At 40.8% G+C, this 17,333-nt stretch overlaps 1 protein-coding gene across 2 annotated transcripts in view; it reads left to right on the plus strand.

The window, feature by feature from the left end:
* Positions 1–17,333, plus strand: part of nbas (NBAS subunit of NRZ tethering complex) — a 547,303-nt gene that overhangs the window by 136,983 nt on the left and 392,987 nt on the right. For both annotated transcript variants that reach the window (XM_060914124.1, XM_060914123.1), the window contains exons 22-24: positions 9,419–9,505; positions 9,586–9,739; positions 16,063–16,248. In XM_060914124.1, coding sequence (XP_060770107.1) covers positions 9,419–9,505; positions 9,586–9,739; positions 16,063–16,248 — 427 coding nt within the window. The remainder of the gene's footprint in view (positions 1–9,418; positions 9,506–9,585; positions 9,740–16,062; positions 16,249–17,333) is intronic.

Raw genomic sequence — 17,333 nt, forward strand, 5'->3', positions numbered from 1 at the left:
CAAATTTGATCCTACCACAGTCACAGGGCAAGGGATGGTGGCAAGTAGCTCAGGGAGATCAGCCACAGGAGATGTGAGGAGGCATGCAAGGGGGAATGGTGACACGAGAGAGATGAGGACCACAGGTGGGGGACTCCAAGGTATCCACAGATGAAGACGACGGTGACGCAGGGTTTCCAGGTGTACAAAAAAACAGTCTGCACACAATCGCACAGATTACTATTCAATTCAATAAATCTTTATCCTTATAATTCTGTTTACAATATGGCAATTCAATATACTATTGCAGTTAAACTGTAACTAAACTGTCCATACAATAACTAGTATGGACCTACAGTAAAACTAGCTCCTATGAGCAAGAATAAACAGCAGCATATTGCTGTTGACTGTGCCAATGATACCCTTACTGCAACTGCTTAAGACAGCAGTATACAAAACAGTCTATTAAAATGTAAAAACGTTTAAATCCCTGTTAATTCAGTTATGCTTGGAGATCGCTAGATTGCTGTGAGTTCGTTTGGTTGCTGGGAGACCAAGCTAGCTGGAAGCTAGGTGGCTAATAACGTAACTTTCCTTGACCCACAGTAATAAAGCATTTAATAACATTTAAAGTCTTAAAATGTTCATAACCCTACTAAGTCATTAAATCGAAGTCTCTACAGGTTATCCTGACGGGTTTTAAATGGATGTCAAGTCAAAGAAGCATGTCAGGATCTAATAAGGACATCTAAAACCTATTTGAGATGACTTTGTTTAGCTTAGCGTATACATATAAAATTGACCGTTGGCAGACGCGAAAACATTAGCTCACCAGGATATCTGCTCTTAATCAAGATCTCCAACGATCTCGGGGTCTTGATTGTAGATAAGGATAGATTAGATGCCAGTTTCTCTCTCTCTCTCTCGGTATCGAAGGTAATCGTGTCTATCCAGTTTCTCGATTTCAAGTCTGGTTTTAAAGCGGCAGTTGCTTATTATTATTTGAGTAAACACTCTGGCGCACGCTCTAGGGGCTATCAGCAAACTCTCAGTGCATCAGAATGGGTTAGGGGCGTCTAAAAATCATATGGGCTACAGGTGCAACAGAAGAAATGTTCATGCCATCAATGTGAAAACACAAGTTCAAATCCCAAGGGAGCCAGATAGGTTGTAGGCGGGGCATACAGTCTCTTCCCTTGACAGTCACAGTGATCCTAGCCAATCATGGACATCTGAGAGTTCATGTATGTGGAAGAGGACAGATGGTGCTTTCCTCCAAATGTGTTTTTGGACTTTCAGGTTTAAAACTTGTGGACACTTCTGTTGTGCCGCATCATCTTTGCCTTTAAACATGCTTTTTCTAAGCATAATATCGCTTGTTTGCCTTGCTTCTGTCTGCTCAAGTGTGTTTTCTGCATTTTGCCCCATCAGACATAAGCATAACGTAGTGATTTACTCGAATCGCTGGTCTATTGTTAGCGGCTCTTGGGAAGGACAGTATAATCCGACATGGAGGATCATCTCGTACAGTGTGACGAGTAACAGTCTTCAAACTCTGCTGAATCGCTCATATAAACAGGCTTGAGGGAATAATATCTTTTTCGCACATGCACAGTCACATGGCAGCTTAGGATGGACTGAATGGCACATTTTCTTGTCAAACTTCTTGTCATTATGAGCTGTACCATTTAGCATTCCTAGCATTAAATTGTACTGCAGTTGTCATGTCAGGCCACCTCTAGAAATACGCAGTCTCTGTGGCTCTGAAGTATGACACTGCTTTGACACCCTCGAGTCACGGAATTTAAAACGGATGCGTGTAATTGCACATCCTAAATTTACACTCAGTGTCAAAGCAGACGTTGCAATAGAGCCCAGGTTCCTATGCCTCGGTTTTGCATTTGCACTTTGCTTTCTTTTGATGTACAGCTGCAGAAGACACAGTTAAATGCTGGCGGTGTGGATTTAGGAGATAGCGTGATGGGGTATTTGAGAGGGTTTGTGTGTGTGTGTGTGTGTGTAGAGGAGAAACAAAGAGGGTGCATCTGTCTTTTTCCCCTATTGCCTTTGTAATGAGGGTAGTGGAAGATTTAGGGCATGTTGAGTGCAGCGGCCTCCCACTTTTTCTCTCTTCCTCTCTCTCGCTTTCTTGCTCTCTCTCTCTCTCTCTCTCTCTCTCTCTCTCTCTCTCTATCTCTCCCTGGAGGTCAGCTGCTTTAGTAGTGAGCATCCATCATGGCTCAACAGCTGGAGGCCACTTTCTCATTTCTCCAGGTTCGAACGGGTTTAACTGCACTGTGGTTTTTCTCACAGGCAGAACTGCAGGTCTCTCGCCATCTGCCACTGAAAAAACTAGAGCCAAATAAAGTCTTTTCAATATGTTTTCGGATTTTGTGATTACCTGCCCAAGATTTAACTCGCAAAAAGGAACAGTTTCTTACCGGATAAGCATGAACCATGCACATAACTTGCATATCAACTTAAACTCTGAGTAAATGGCCAGGATATTTAAACAAAGGAAATTGTCATATGGGAGTGTTCGCTGTGACGTCACAAAATGGTCGTGTGATGTTTTGGTTGGCAAGAAGCTATTTATAAATGGCCGATCAGAGTTATCGGGTCATTAATTAATTATGGTAGTGTCGTGTTGTTATCGGCTGTACATACAGATTTGATAAGAATGATCCCAAGAGCTTTTACCGCATACCAAAGAAACCTGAAGCTCACCGAAAGCTTTGGATCGCAGCAATTAAGCGTGACAAGTGGGAACCTATTGACAACAACCGTGTTTGCTTTCAACGCTTTATATCTGGTAAGACACATGATTTTGTATTATTTTGTTTTGCAGTTTAATATTATGATTTGGATAAAATTTCCTTATCAGCAATAATTTGTTGTGCTATGACATTGCTTAGATATTGACCAAAAGATGAGTCAAAACACACGAGCAGCTGATTTGCATGCAGTACACATGAGTACGATTTCCACAAACGCACTCGCGGCAAATGTATGTACTTTTTGCAGTATAAATATTTGACATTGGAAGATTGGTTGAACTTTTCATGATATGTATTTGAAGATAAATAGCATAGCCTGGATTTAAAACACTGCTTGTGCATTCTAAATGTAGAACTTGCTTAAGTTTAGTACTGTACTGTATATCTTTGGTGTGCGCGTGTGAAGCAACAACATTAATTTATGTTTCAAAGACTATATTGTGCCTATTTAATCTTTGTCTTTTTATTATTAGGCACAAAAAGCAAATATAAATGAGTATTTCAATAAAACAACTGAATAATTAACACTTGTATGCATCAAGAGACTTGTAGTCTTTCATTATTTCTTTTGTGTATATTGAAGGTGTGTCAATCACATACAGGTAGATATCGCCGAAGGTCAGGTCAGGCCAGGTGCTTGGATTTGGGTCCCATTTGTCCGTAACTGCATAAGGATCAGGAAAAACTTTGGTGCCACTGTTGTACAGAAGCTTTGCTGCATATCTTTGCTTAGCATCAGTTGGCAATGAACTTGCATACTGTGATAAATCGCTACGAAAACTAGGTGATGATGCAACTTTGTTGGCTATTGTGAATGGTTCTTGCCAACCAATTTTATGCGCATGCGAAATATTACTTCACGCACTAGTTTGGTGAACTCTCCCATTGATGGACTTGAAGTGAAAGACGGATGTATGGATGGAGGTGGCTTGCCGGGCAGTGAGACAGATGGCTAGATAGGCAGGAAAATGGACAACTGGATGGACAGTGAAATAAAAGCTTAAATGGGCTGCTAGACAGACAGTGAGACAGATGGTTATATGGGCTATGAGACAGACAGACAGACAGAAAGGCAGTGATAGGGCAGACTAATGGATTGATGTATGGGCAGTGAGATGCACAGTCAAAGAGGCAGCTAGACTGATGGTTAGAGAGGCTACGAGATAGATATAGGCAGTGAGATGAACATGTACAGAACCAGTGAGATGGATGGCTCTAAAGGCAGTGAGACTGATGGCTAGAGACTCAGCAAGATGGGCAACTAGAGAGACCGTAAGATGGATGGCTATACGGGTAGTGAGATGGACATCTACAGAAGTAGCGAAATGGCGCCTATAGGGACAGCGGGATGGACATCTACAAAAGTGGGCACCTATATAGGCAGTGAAACGGATGGTTAAGGAGGCAGTGAGATGGATGGTTATATGTGCAGTGTACTGGACTTCTCCAGAAGTAGTGAGGTGGGTGGTTTGAGAGGCAGTGTAATGGACAGCTATGTGGGCAGATGGATGTCTACAGAAGCATCGAGGCAGACTGCTAGCGAGGCAGCAAGATGGAAATAAGCAGCAACAGGCAGCAATTCGGGGCTAACATTGAATTGAGGACTTTGCCTGGGGAACAAGCTGTTGCAGTGAATGGCAGTGATGGTTCAAATGCTTCAGTACCTTCTGCTAGACAGCAGGAGGGAGAACACTGCATGTGATGGGTGGGACTTGTCCTGCACTATGCTGTTGGTGTTGCGGACGATGAGCTGCTTATAGAGTTGGGAGATGGGTGGGAGAGAGAGACCCCAACGATCCTGTCTGCTGTCCTCACTATCCGCTGCATGGACTTTTGTTCAGTGACGTTGCAGTTCCCAAACCAGACAGTGATGTAACAGCAGAAAACACTCTCAATGGTCCCTTGGTAGAAGGATGTGAGGATGTGAGGATGAAAGCTGGCCTCCTTCAGCATTCACAAAACTGTAGATGCTGTTGAGCTTTCTTGGTGATGGCAGTGGTGTTCAAGGTCCAGGAGAGGTTGTCTTCCATGTGCACTCCCAGGAACTTCCCATTGCTACTGTTTCAACAGTGGAACTGTTGATGTGCTGTGGGGAGCGAACAGCGGGATTCTTTGTAAAGTCAACAACCAGTTCTTTAGTCTTCTAGATTGTTGTCCTGACACTGTTCCAGCAGGTGTTTGATCTCTGCTCTGTATGCAGACTCATCGTTATTACTGATGAGACCCACTACTGTTGTGTCATCTGCAAACTTGATGATGTAATTTGAACTGTGCTGGGCAGTACAGTCGTGTGTCGGTGTGGGGGGGCTGGTGTTGCGTCCTATGGAAACCGAATGGTGCCTGTCAGTCAGGAAGTCCAGGATCCAATTACAGAGAAAGGTGTTCATGTTCAGCAAGTCCAACTTCTGTACCAGCTTCTGTGGGATGATTGTGTTGAATGCTGAACTGAAGTCAATAAACAGCATTCTAATGTAACTGTCCTTTTTGTCCAGGTGTGAGAGTGTCAAGTGGAGGGCAGTTGAAATGGCATTGTCTGTGGTGCAGTTTTGGCGGTAAGCAGATTGTAGGGGGTTTAATTCCTGTGGCAGTTGTGCTTTCAAGTGCCCTCAGTACTAGCCTCTTGAAGCAGTTAATGATGATGGGTGTGAGTGCTACAGGACACGGTAGACGACTGGCACCGGAATGATTTTGGTAATTTTGAGGCTTTCATGTATCACAGCTGTGCTCAGGGATGTGTTGAAGATATCTGTGAAGGTGTCTGCAAGCTGATCCGCACATTCCCTGAGCACCCAGCCAGGTATGTTGTCAGGGCCTGCTGCTTTTCAAGGATTCACTCTGTGAATAGTCTTCCTGATGTCAGCAGCAGAAAGACAGAGTACCTGGTCATTGAGGGAGGGGGGTCATATTTCTTGCTGGTTCCTTGTCCTCTGTCTCAAAATGTGCAAAGAAGCCATTCAGTACATCTGGCAGGGAGGGTTCACTGCTGCAGGCTTGATGTGCTGGCTTGTAGTCTGTGATGGTTTGAATGCCCTGCCACATGCATTGAGTGTCCTTTGAGTCCATGAAGTGACTGTTGACCTTCTCCGTATATGCTCACTTTGCCTCTTTGATGACCCATGACAGTTTGGCCCAAGCTGTAGTGCAAGCCTCTTCATCTTTGGACTTGAAGGCAGAATCCCTGATTTTCACCAGGGTGCAGAGAACCAGGGTTTATGGTTTGCACGGGAGATAACGGTTTTGGAGAGAGTGCCATCCTCTTGCTGATGTAGCCAGTCACTGAGGCAGTATACTAGATAGATGGAAACAAATTAATTGAGCCCTTTCTCCATCTCACAAACCAAGGCCAAACTGTACTAGATTAGAGAACATGGGCAAAATAACTTTGCTGTATCGAGTGCATGTGTGTGTGTAAAATGACTTTCCTCTGAGCTGAGTTTAAAACGAGGAAAGAGATTATTTTCTTGTAATTAACTCTGCGAATCAATGATCATTGTCTTTCTGATCAGCATAAAAATAATGCCTTTTCTTCAGTTCAGAAGACTTTTTTTTATTAGAGTTCATTGAAGGGTAAATGGAGATTCATGTCATTGAAAGAATCAGGTTCTTTATTGAATTTTGTGCTCAGAATTTGGACACACATCTGTGCTCAGTTAGTTATGTTGAGCAGAGATGTGTGAAAGCTCGAGAAAAATATAAGAACATTAGTGTACAGAATGTGGCATGATCTATATAGCTTTCTGTATTTTATTCTGACAGTGGCAGGAAGAAATCATTTGTTCCCTTTTGTAAGTTTTAGTTCCTGTCATTGTGGCAATTTTGCTCCATTTTCTTGAAATAAAAAAGGGAGAAATTTATCATAAAATCACACCCAGAGTAGTTTTTTTAGCTGAGGTCATAATGAATTGGCCAGATAGCTGCTCCTTAGAGACTGGAAAATGGGACTTTTGCCAATTTTACTCCAGCAAATTGACAGTCTTCTGTTGCATGCACTATCATTTTCAAACAGATTAGGGAGTTTGCATTTGCTATTACGCCATAATTTCTTGCTCATTCTCTAACCATTAATATTCGGGTGAGTGTAGAAGCTTATCCTCATTCATTCATTGTTAACTCCAGCAAACTTACTCGAGCTCCTTAGAGTTTGTGTTTATACAGTATATACCTACAAGTAAGCAAAATTTAGTTTAAAATAATAGATGGATGAAACATGAGAATATAAGTACAAGTGTGTAGTCTTCAGAAAAGTCACTTTCTGTTCGAAAATGATCTGATCTGATCAGTTGGAGGCCAGACCATGCCAGTTAAATGATTCTTACGGCATAAGAGCCACTAAACCCCTCGGACTGTACATGTGTAAGCATCAGGGGTGGGTTTCCCAAAAGCCTCTTAATGCTAAGAACCTCTTAACTGGGAGAGTGAGTGTTCATTGTGCTGCTTGCTCTACCATTTAATGATGATCTTTGTGCTACGATGCTTTTGGGAAACTCGGAGCAGGCCTGTATTATTGTCTGGGTGTATGCCATGCATGCACTGTTCCACTTTTGGACAGTTTGGTGACTGTTTCTCTGATCACATCGCTTGTTTTCCACGCTGATGTAGAAGAGTGCACCAATGATCTCTCAAATGTTCATTCGTCTTTGTAATGATTATTTTATGGTTTTAATTATCAGTCTGCCCTGGTAAAGCCGACCATCACAACCATATGTCGTTCTCCTAAAAATTATCGCCACAAAGTTAGAAACACACTTGTACAGAATGCTTTTGTATGCACTAGCATCACAGGGTCTTGCAAAAGTATTCATCCCCCTTGATGTTTGTCCTGTTTTGTTGCATTACAGGCTGGATTTAAAATGGATTTTGGGGGGGTTAGCACCATTTGATTTACACGACATGCCTACAACTTTAAAGATGAAAATTGTTGCTTTCTTGTGAGACAAACGATAATTAAGATTAAAAAAAAAAACCACATCTGGAATGTGCATAGGTATTCATCCCCCCAAGTCAATACTTTGTAGAGCCACCTTTTGCTGCAGTTACAGCTGCAAGTCTCTTGGGGTATGTGTCTATTAGCTTAGCACATCCAGCCACTGGGATTGTTGCCCATTTCTCAAGGCAAAACTGTTCCAACTCCTTCAAGTTAGATGGGTTGCGTTGGTGTACAGCAATCTTCAAGTTATGCCACATATTCTCAATTGGATTGAGGTCTGGGCTTTGATTAGGCCATTCCAAGACATTTAAATGGTTCCCTTTAAACCACTTCAGTGTCCCCTTTAGCAGTATGTTTAGGGTCATTGTCCTGCTGGGATGTGAACCTTCATCCCAGTTTCAAACCGCTGGATGACACAAACAGGTTTTCCTCCAGAATTGTCCTGTATTTAGTCCCATCCATCTTTCCTTCAGTCCTGACCAACTTTCCTGTCCCTGCAGATGAAAAATATCCTCACAGCATGATGCTGCCACCACCATGCTTCACTGTAGGAATGGTGTTCTCAGGGTGTTGGATTTGTACCACATCGTGGGAAATCCATGATGGCCAAAAACATCAATTTTAATCTCATCTGACCAGAGAATCTTCTTCCATATGTTTGGAGAGTGTCGCATGTTGTTGGGCAAACTCCAAACGTGTTTTCTTCTACTGTTTGAAAAACAACCTACAACAATCCTGCGACATCCTAAGCTATGGATCTTAAATTGTAACGTGAAATTCAAGATGTTTTGTCAGAGCAGTTTAAGCAGTTTTCATTTTATATTACTCTGACCAGTCCCTTCTGTTTTTCTATGGTTATTCCATTGTAATGAACCAGAACCGGTCTTAGCCGTTTCATGGGCAGCCAAAAAGGAAAGAAAATATCAGGCAGGTTCTATTCAAAACTTCCACATATGAAGTGTTGATGCAGAAAATGTTTGAGATGGATTTCGAAGGGAGCCTGAGCAGGGTATTTGCATAAGTTTTGCTGTAGAAAAAGCTAGCACACTATTGGTCACGTGCTTTCAAAACACAAACAACAAACTGACTTCTGGGAATGGTGAGTCGGACCCTCACTGCGTTTAACCTACTTTTTCCCCCCACCACATTCAACTTTGAACTCAGCAGCACCCACAAATAGGTCTGGATTATTCTCTTTGAGCTGGCACATACTGCTGATCTGACTCAAAACTGGTTGAATGGGATCTTGGATGTTCTCCTGCAAACCTCTCCACTTCATGCAAAGTGATGCATACAAAATATAGTCATAAGCACTCTCATCAGCTGTCATCAGCTGCCTTGTGCCGTTGCATGAGCAGCAGTTTGAAAAGATGATGTTTGTTGGCGAACGCGTGTGTTAGCCTTCACCATCTCAGATAGGTGGGTCTCAAGACAGCTACCAATCGGGGGGGAAACACCTGCAACAAAATTGGGTTTTAAAATAAGAGAGAAAGCAAGCATTTGGAAAGTCTTCTTGTGTCTAATAATCGCATCACCAGCTGCTCGTGGCATTTCTGACACATTCGTCAGTTGGGAGCAAGCATACTTGGCAGGCTGTTGTTTAGCTGTTACACGCCGCCAGCAAGGCAGGGCACTGTTAAAAAAAAAAAACATAACTGGCTCTGTTGGGAAGTCATTTTAACCAGGTTTTTTGGAAAATTAGGTTTTTAATCCCTTCCCCCCCCTCACTTTCTAGTAAGGATGAGATGTCCAGCTTGGTGTTTATTCCCTGGGACGAGCAGAGGCACAGGGATTTGGATTGGTGTGAAGATCCGCAGTGCAGGTGGGGGTTGGCAAGACTTAATGATTTTAATGGGCAATGGAAAGCTCGTACCGAGGAAATAATTGTGTGTGAGTGTGTAGGACAGCGGTGGAGCCACGCATGGTGGATGATCCTCACTTCCTCTATGAGGAGCAGCCGGAGTTGGAGCGATTTTGCACCCCCAGTCCATCCATCACACTCCTTACTGACTGGTACTTGAGCAGAGCCCAGGAGATAGAGCACAATTCACGCCAGGTACACACACACACACACACACACACACACACACACACACACACACACATCCATCATCGCCATGCTGTCATACTAATCACTGACTGGTGCCTTACCAATGCTCAAGATAGCAACCATAATTGATATCAGGTGTACACACACATGCCCGCACACACATGTATCATATGCCTTTGTTCTAATCACTGAAAAAAGCAGTTTTCCCTGTGGAGACTAGACAAATGTCCCCACAAGATCCAGACTGTCCAATATTCCTATCCTTTTGGGGACATTTGCTCCCCACCAGGAGATAATACCAGCTAAACTAACTCATGCAGTGTTCATTAATACATCAAACATGTCAGTCGAAGACTCTAACTCGACTCGATGCACACACAAACGGCAAAACCCTATCTGACACTGTTCGTTCTGGTAAATCCAAACTTAAAAGTGTGCTGTACGTGGTAATACTCTGTTGAGTATTGAGGACTTTCTGTTCTTGTGTTGCAAATGAGCTCATGTAAAAATTCTGCTCTGAAGCATTGCTGTGAAGTAGCAGAGGACCTTATCGGAGCTCACACTCCTGTCTGGCCTGCTGCTGAGAGAACTGTTGGGAATGAAGTGTGAGCTTGTTAGAATTGAGCTTGCTTAATGTTTTACATTTCTCTCCAGTGTTTTAAATAAGGTTTTCACCAAATGTGATAAGAGACCAGAAGTGTTTGCCTTTTCTTTTATCACTGTTTTTTTTTCTTCCAATAATGCTAGTTACATAGTTCATGCTTTGCCTTTTTTCGTTTTAAGCACCAAGTTCCTCTATTGTGTCTTTCAACAATCAGGCATCCAGTCTATGGCACTAACGTTTATCTCTTAATAGGCGTATCAGACACTCACTGGTCGTACTGTGAAAATTGTGCATGCAGACGCTCATCTAAGTTTCCAAATCTGTCTTTGCTTACATCTTGAATATTTTCTATCATGAATACTATCATTAAAAAGCTTATCTCTGCTTTCCAAAGAAATTCATCTTGTTAAGATCTGTTCAGTACTTTGGGAGTAATGGCAGGTTGAAGTTGGTACAACAGAGTCCACTCTCTGCTCACGTGATGTCGGGAAACTGCCGGTGCTTTTATTTTTGAGTCACGGGAGAGCGGTCAGGCTCTCTCTCCTGATCGGTTTCCGACTGGATTACTCGTGGATATCAATCAGATAACTTTTATAGGGATGTTCTCTCGCTCTCACAGTTTCTGAGGAAGTATTCAGCAAAATTTTGCATCTGCTAGTTTTGATGTTATGCTTCACAGAAGACTTGGAAGTTAGTTTTCATAGCTTTACCTACTTATTTTTTTCAAATCAAACTAGTTCATGGAAATAAAAAATAACTATTTTAGAATATAACTGTAGTTATTTTAATGAAAAATAATTGAGAGCTTAGTGGTTGAAATGATATTTTAAAAAAACGAAGTCAGAAGCGAGTGTCAATTTCAATTCAATGAATTGGAATTGTTTATTGGATGTGGATCGCACAGTTTTTTTTCGAAGTTCGCCTTGAAATCTGTGAATATCATTTATATTCTTTAATATAAACACTAGTAGGCCATACTTTTGAGAAATACAAAGGCCTGCAGAGGCCTTGACGAGGGTATTAGAAATAATCTTTTATAACTTTATTATTGAGTGTACCGATTTAACAAGTTTGCCTAATTAGCATAATGAATGCTAATGTAATGCTAATTTGCATAATTAGTTTTTACTAATTTTTCAAACTTTGCATTGAGTATACAACCATCTATGTGCCTGTCAATTTCCATGTAAATATCTTTAAAAGTAGAAAAGTTATTAAGAAAAAACTTTTGATCTCATTTGTTAATGAGGCCCATTTTGGACCATGTGGTCCTCATACAGAATATTACATCAGTTTTCTAAAAATTACGCCTTTTTTTTCAATCTTTGATTTGGTAATATCTCAAGAACGGATAAACATATTTTAATTCTGTAAAAAGTATGTTGTTCTGCATTCAATTCTGAATTTAATGAGCACAGTTTGAAGCAATTTGGATTGAATTTGAATTTTCACTTGATATGCCTATCATTATCTTTATTGTTCTCATTTTGCACTGTATGCTTTTCGGCAGCTGTTATTTATTTAGCAGACATTATGGAGCTGTATTCCTATCTTTAATCAAAATCGTGGTCTTTCAGTTTGAGAGCAGTGTTTATTCACTTCCCATTCAAATTTTGCAATATTTTCCCTCAAACCTGTGCTTTCTTGATCTGATTCTAGTGATATGTACTGCACTTGTTTTCTTGTTGGACTTTTGGAGTTAATACATATACACCAGTGTCCAATATATATATATAATGTATGTATAAAACTATAATATCTACATATAGTAGCCCCATAGTGCATCAGTTTCTTAACGCATTGAAACTTATTCTTATTATTTATTTTACTTATTGTTCTCCATGAAAATATTGCTGCTGCTGCTGCTGCTGCTTTCAGGTCGTCCTGCAACTCTTTTCGGCTGATGACTGCTACTTCTATCTGCTTACTTTTTTCCCTATAAAACTAGTTTTATCCCCCGCTGGCTGAAAGGCCCAAAGGGCAATGTCCATCTGTCCGTCTGTCTGTAAGGCTCCCCTTCTGCAATCAACTCCTCTCACAATTTTTGGAAGAATTTCACGAAACTTTACAAGAGGCATTGTTATATGTCAGTAATACGCATATTGTAATTTCGTTAAATTCGGTCACATTTTACCAGAGTTATAGTCCTTGATTAACAAAATTATACTTTGACAATTTCATGTTTTCCTTCTGAATTCAATTCCTCTCACAAATTTTGGAGAAATTCACCAAACTTGGTAAAAGGCATTGTTATATAATCCCGATTCCAAAAAAGTTGGGACAAAGTACAAATTGTAAATAAAAACAGAATGCAATAATTTACAAATCTCAAAAACTGATATTATATTCACAATAGAACATAGACAACATATCAAATGTCGAAAGTGAGACATTTTGAAATTTCATGCCGAATATTGGCTCATTTGAAATTTCATGACAGCAACACATCTCAAAAAAGTTGGGACAGGGCCAATAAGAGGCTGGAAAAGTTAAAGGTACAAAAAAGGAACAGCTGGAGGACCAAATTGCAACTCATTAGGTCAATTGGCAATAGGTCATTAACATGACTGGGTATAAAAAGAGCATCTTGGAGTGGCAGCGGCTCTCAGAAGTAATAAAGATGGGAAGAGGATCACCAATCCCCCTAATTCTGTGCCGACAAATAGTGGAGCAATATCAGAAAAGAGTTCGACAGTGTAAAATTGCAAAGAGTTTGAACATATCATCATCTACAGTGCATAATATCAAAAGATTCAGAGAATCTGGAAGAATCTCTGTGCGTAAGGGTCAAGGCCGGGAAATCATACTGGGTGCCCGTGATCTTCGGGCCCTTAGACGGCACTGCATCACATACAGGCATGCTTCTGTATTGGAAATCACAAAATGGGCTCAGGAATATTTCCAGAGAACATTATCTGTGAACACAATTCACCGTGCCATCCGCTGTTGCCAGCTAAAACTCTATAGTTCAAAGAAGAAGCCGTATCTAAACATGATCCAGAAGCGCAGACATCTTCTCTGGGCCAAGGCTCATTTAAAATGGACTGTGGCAAAGTGGAAAACTGCTCTGTGGTCAGACGAATCAAAATTTGAAGTTCTTTATGGAAATCAGGGATGCCGTGTCATTCGGACTAAAGAGGAGAAGGACGACCCAAGTTATCAGCGCTCAGTTCAGAAGCCTGCATCTCTGATGGTATGGGGTTGCATTAGTGCGTGTGGCATGGGCAGCTTACACATCTGGAAAGACACCATCAGTGCTGAAAGGTATATCCAGGTTCTAGAGCAAAATATGCTCCCATCCAGATGACGTCTCTTTCAGGGAAGACCTTACATTTTCCAACATGACAATGCCAAACCACATACTGCATCAATTACAGCATCATGGCTGCGTAGAAGAAGGGTCCGGGTACTGAACTGGCCAGCCTGCAGTCCAAATCTTTCACCCATAGAAAACATTTGGCACATCATAAAACTGAAGATACGACAAAAAAGACCTAAGACAGTTGAGCAACTAGAATCCTACATTAGACAAGAACGGGTTAACATTCCTATCCCTAAACTTGAGCAACTTGTCTCCTCAGTCCCCAGATGTTTACAGACTGTTGTAAAGAGAAAAGGGGATGTCTCACAGTGGTAAACATGGCCTTGTCCCAACTTTTTTGAGATGTGTTGTTGTCATGAAATTTAAAATCACCTAATTTTTCTCTTTAAATGATACATTTTCTCAGTTTAAACATTTGATATGTCGTCTATGTTCTATTCTGAATAAAATATGGAATTTTGAAACTTTCACATCATTGCATTCCGTTTTTATTTACAATTTGTACTTTGTCCCAACTTTTTTGGAATCGGGGTTGTATGTCATTAATACGCATATTGTTATTTTGTTCAATGTGGTTGCATTTTACCAGAGTTGTGGCCCTTGATTAACAACCTTTTACTTTCACAATTTCATGAAGGTGTGCTTGCCTTCTGATATCAACTCCTCTCACAATTTTTGGACGAATTTCTCGTAGCTTGGGAAAAGGCCTCGTTATGAGACTGTAATATTCCTATATTGCGATTTAATTTCGTTTGTGAAAATTTGACCAGAGTTTTGACCCTTGATTAAATAACTTGTACTTTGACAATTTCATGAGGGTGTACGTTCTTCTGAAATCAACTCCTCTCACAATTCATGGAGGAATTTCACCAAATTTGGCAAAAGGCTTTGTTATATGACAGTTATACGCACATTGAAATTTCGTTTAATTTGGGAAAATTTTTACCAGAGTTACGCCCTTGATTATTAACAAACTTTTATAGTACTTTGGCAATTTCATCAAGGTGTGCTTGCTTTCTGAAATCAATTTCCATCACAATTTTTATCCTCCACTGGCTGAAAGGCCTGAAGGGGGGATTATGTCATGGCGATGTCCGTCCATCCCGGGAAGGGTACTCGCCTTCTGAAATCAACTCCTTTCACAATTTTTGGAGGAATTTCACAAAACTTGGCAGGATTCCTTGTTATATGTTGCTAATACGCAAATTGCAATTTTGTTCAATTCAGTCACATTTTACCAGAGTTATGGCCTAGTTGCCAGCGAGGGATATTGGTAAAACATGCCTTTGTTTATGCCTATGAATACATACATACTTTTTGTTTACATTAATAAATAGTCAAAAACATTTGTGTGTAAAATTGAAGTGGACCTATGCACTGGAAGCATGTTAAATAACAAAAAAACGAAGATGTCTGAATACTTATTTAACCTACATACACAATAAACTGTACAGTAATATAATGTCATTAAACATTGTCTTGTGTACAAACTATTTTAAGGAACTGTCAGTTTACTGAAGCATGAACTTTATCATTATTCAGAATTAGTCAACTGTTTAATTTTTTTCTCATACGGTAGAAGATGAGAAATTGGTGTAATGTGAGGATTGAAAGAAGAGGAAGAAATACTGACTAGCTGTAATTAACGGATTCAAGACTTGTTCACCTCTGCATGGCTGGTTCCAGCTGGTACACCCCTCAGAGCAGACAGTGCATGTGGAAGTGCAGGTCAATATTTTCCATTTGATGCCACTCTAATTGTCAAGGAGTGTATTTGTGTGCGAAATTGGCCATGTTGTGATTTATGCTGTCTGCAGGGCTAGTCAGATGTGTGATTGCGTACATGTAACCCTCCTCATCCTCTGCGTTTCATCCTTTAAGGCTTGTATTGATCAGCATATTTTGTTCATGGCGGTAGGAGTGAATGAATTTGTGAGTTTTCCTGATTTGTAAGAGCCAGAGAGAGGAATCTGTACCATTTCCCTCCTTAGACATAGATTTCGTATTGATTGGCTACCAGGGATGTGTCTCAACAGGTAGAAGGATGTTTATTGGCAGATCAGGACTTGGAACAGATCAACTGGTTGCTCAAGCAGGTGATTTTTTTGGTTGATGGGCTTTTTCACTTCTTTTTCCGTTTGAAGATTTTTTTGTTTTATTTGTCCCTTCAAATATTTTCCAACTTTGTCTACGTTTTGCTTTGTGTTTTATTTCATCCCTTGCTATTTTTCACATTACTATGTGGCTTGGGAGTTTATTCTGATTCTGATTGGCTCTGTTTGTTGTCATGCGATGTCTGATTGGTCAGTCTTGTAGCAGCCTGCTCCTGGTTGCCTGTGGACATTGTTTACATTCATTTATCAACCTGTGTGTGTGTGTGTGTGTGTGTGTGTGTGTGTGTAGGTGGACTGTGCACTGTCTCTGGTGCGTCTGGGAAAAGAGCGGGAAATCCCCGGGCTGGAGCATCTGGGTGATGACCTGGTTACCATGGAAACCCTAGTGTATGAGACATCTTGCGACCTGAGCCTCAGTCTGAGGGAGCTGCGGCAGCTCAGTGACATTGACCAGCTCCGCCTACTCATGAAAAATGTATGCAGACATGATGCATCACTCTAGGCCTGTATCATCCTGGTTTTGTTTGTTTTTTTCCCTTTATACACACAAAAGGTTAATGGATATCTTTCTTTTTATGTCTTAATTCACTTCAGAGTAGGTTTCTTAACATGACCATATTTTTTTCTAGTATTGCCAAAACATTTTAATTAAGCAAAATAATAATAATAATAATAATAATTCAAAGTTTCCCATAGTGATTCTTCTATTGAACGGTGTAATGAACTGATTAACTGCTTTGATATACATTTGATTTGGATTCAGATTGTGATTTTTGTCGTGTTCATGATAGCTTTTAATTCTGACACCGTTAGTCTGATTATAAAAGGGTCATCAGGCTACATGTAAACATAGTGAATATCTTTACCCTTAATATCATCAGTAGTTTCTTTAAATTACAAGACAAACTACTACTTATTCCTTATACTTATTAAGATGAAAAAACAGAAATCTGGAGTGTGCATAGGTATTCATCCCCCCCAAGTCAATACTTTGTAGAGCCACCTTTTGCTGCAGTTACAGCTGCAAGTCTCTTGGGGTATGTGTCTATTAGCTTAGCACATCCAACCACTGGGATTGTTGCCCATTTCTCAAGGCAAAACTGCTCCAACTCCTTCAAGTTAGATGGGTTGTGTTGGTGTCCAGCAATCTTCAAGTTATGCCACAGATTCTCAGTTGGATTGAGGTCTGGGCTTTGATTAGGGCATTCCAAGACAATGTTTCCCTTTAAACCTCTCCAGTGTAGCTTTAGCAGTATGTTTAGGGTCATTGTCCTGCTGGAATGTGAACCTTCATCCCAGTCTCAAACCTCTGGCTGACTCAAACAAGTTTTCCTCCAGAATTGCCCTGCATTTAGTGCCATCCATCTTTCCTTCAGTCCTGACCAGCTTTCCTGTCCCTGCAGATGAAAAACATCCCCACAGTGTGACGATGCCACCACCATGCTTCATTGTAGGGATGGTGTTCTTAGGGTGATGGGAAGATCTTTTTCCCATGATGGCCAAAAAGATCAATTTTAGTCTCATTTGACCAGAGAATCTTCTTCCATGTGTTTGGGGAGT

This window comes from Neoarius graeffei, chromosome 2, assembly GCF_027579695.1.
Source record: "Neoarius graeffei isolate fNeoGra1 chromosome 2, fNeoGra1.pri, whole genome shotgun sequence".
Lineage (NCBI taxonomy): Eukaryota > Metazoa > Chordata > Actinopteri > Siluriformes > Ariidae > Neoarius > Neoarius graeffei.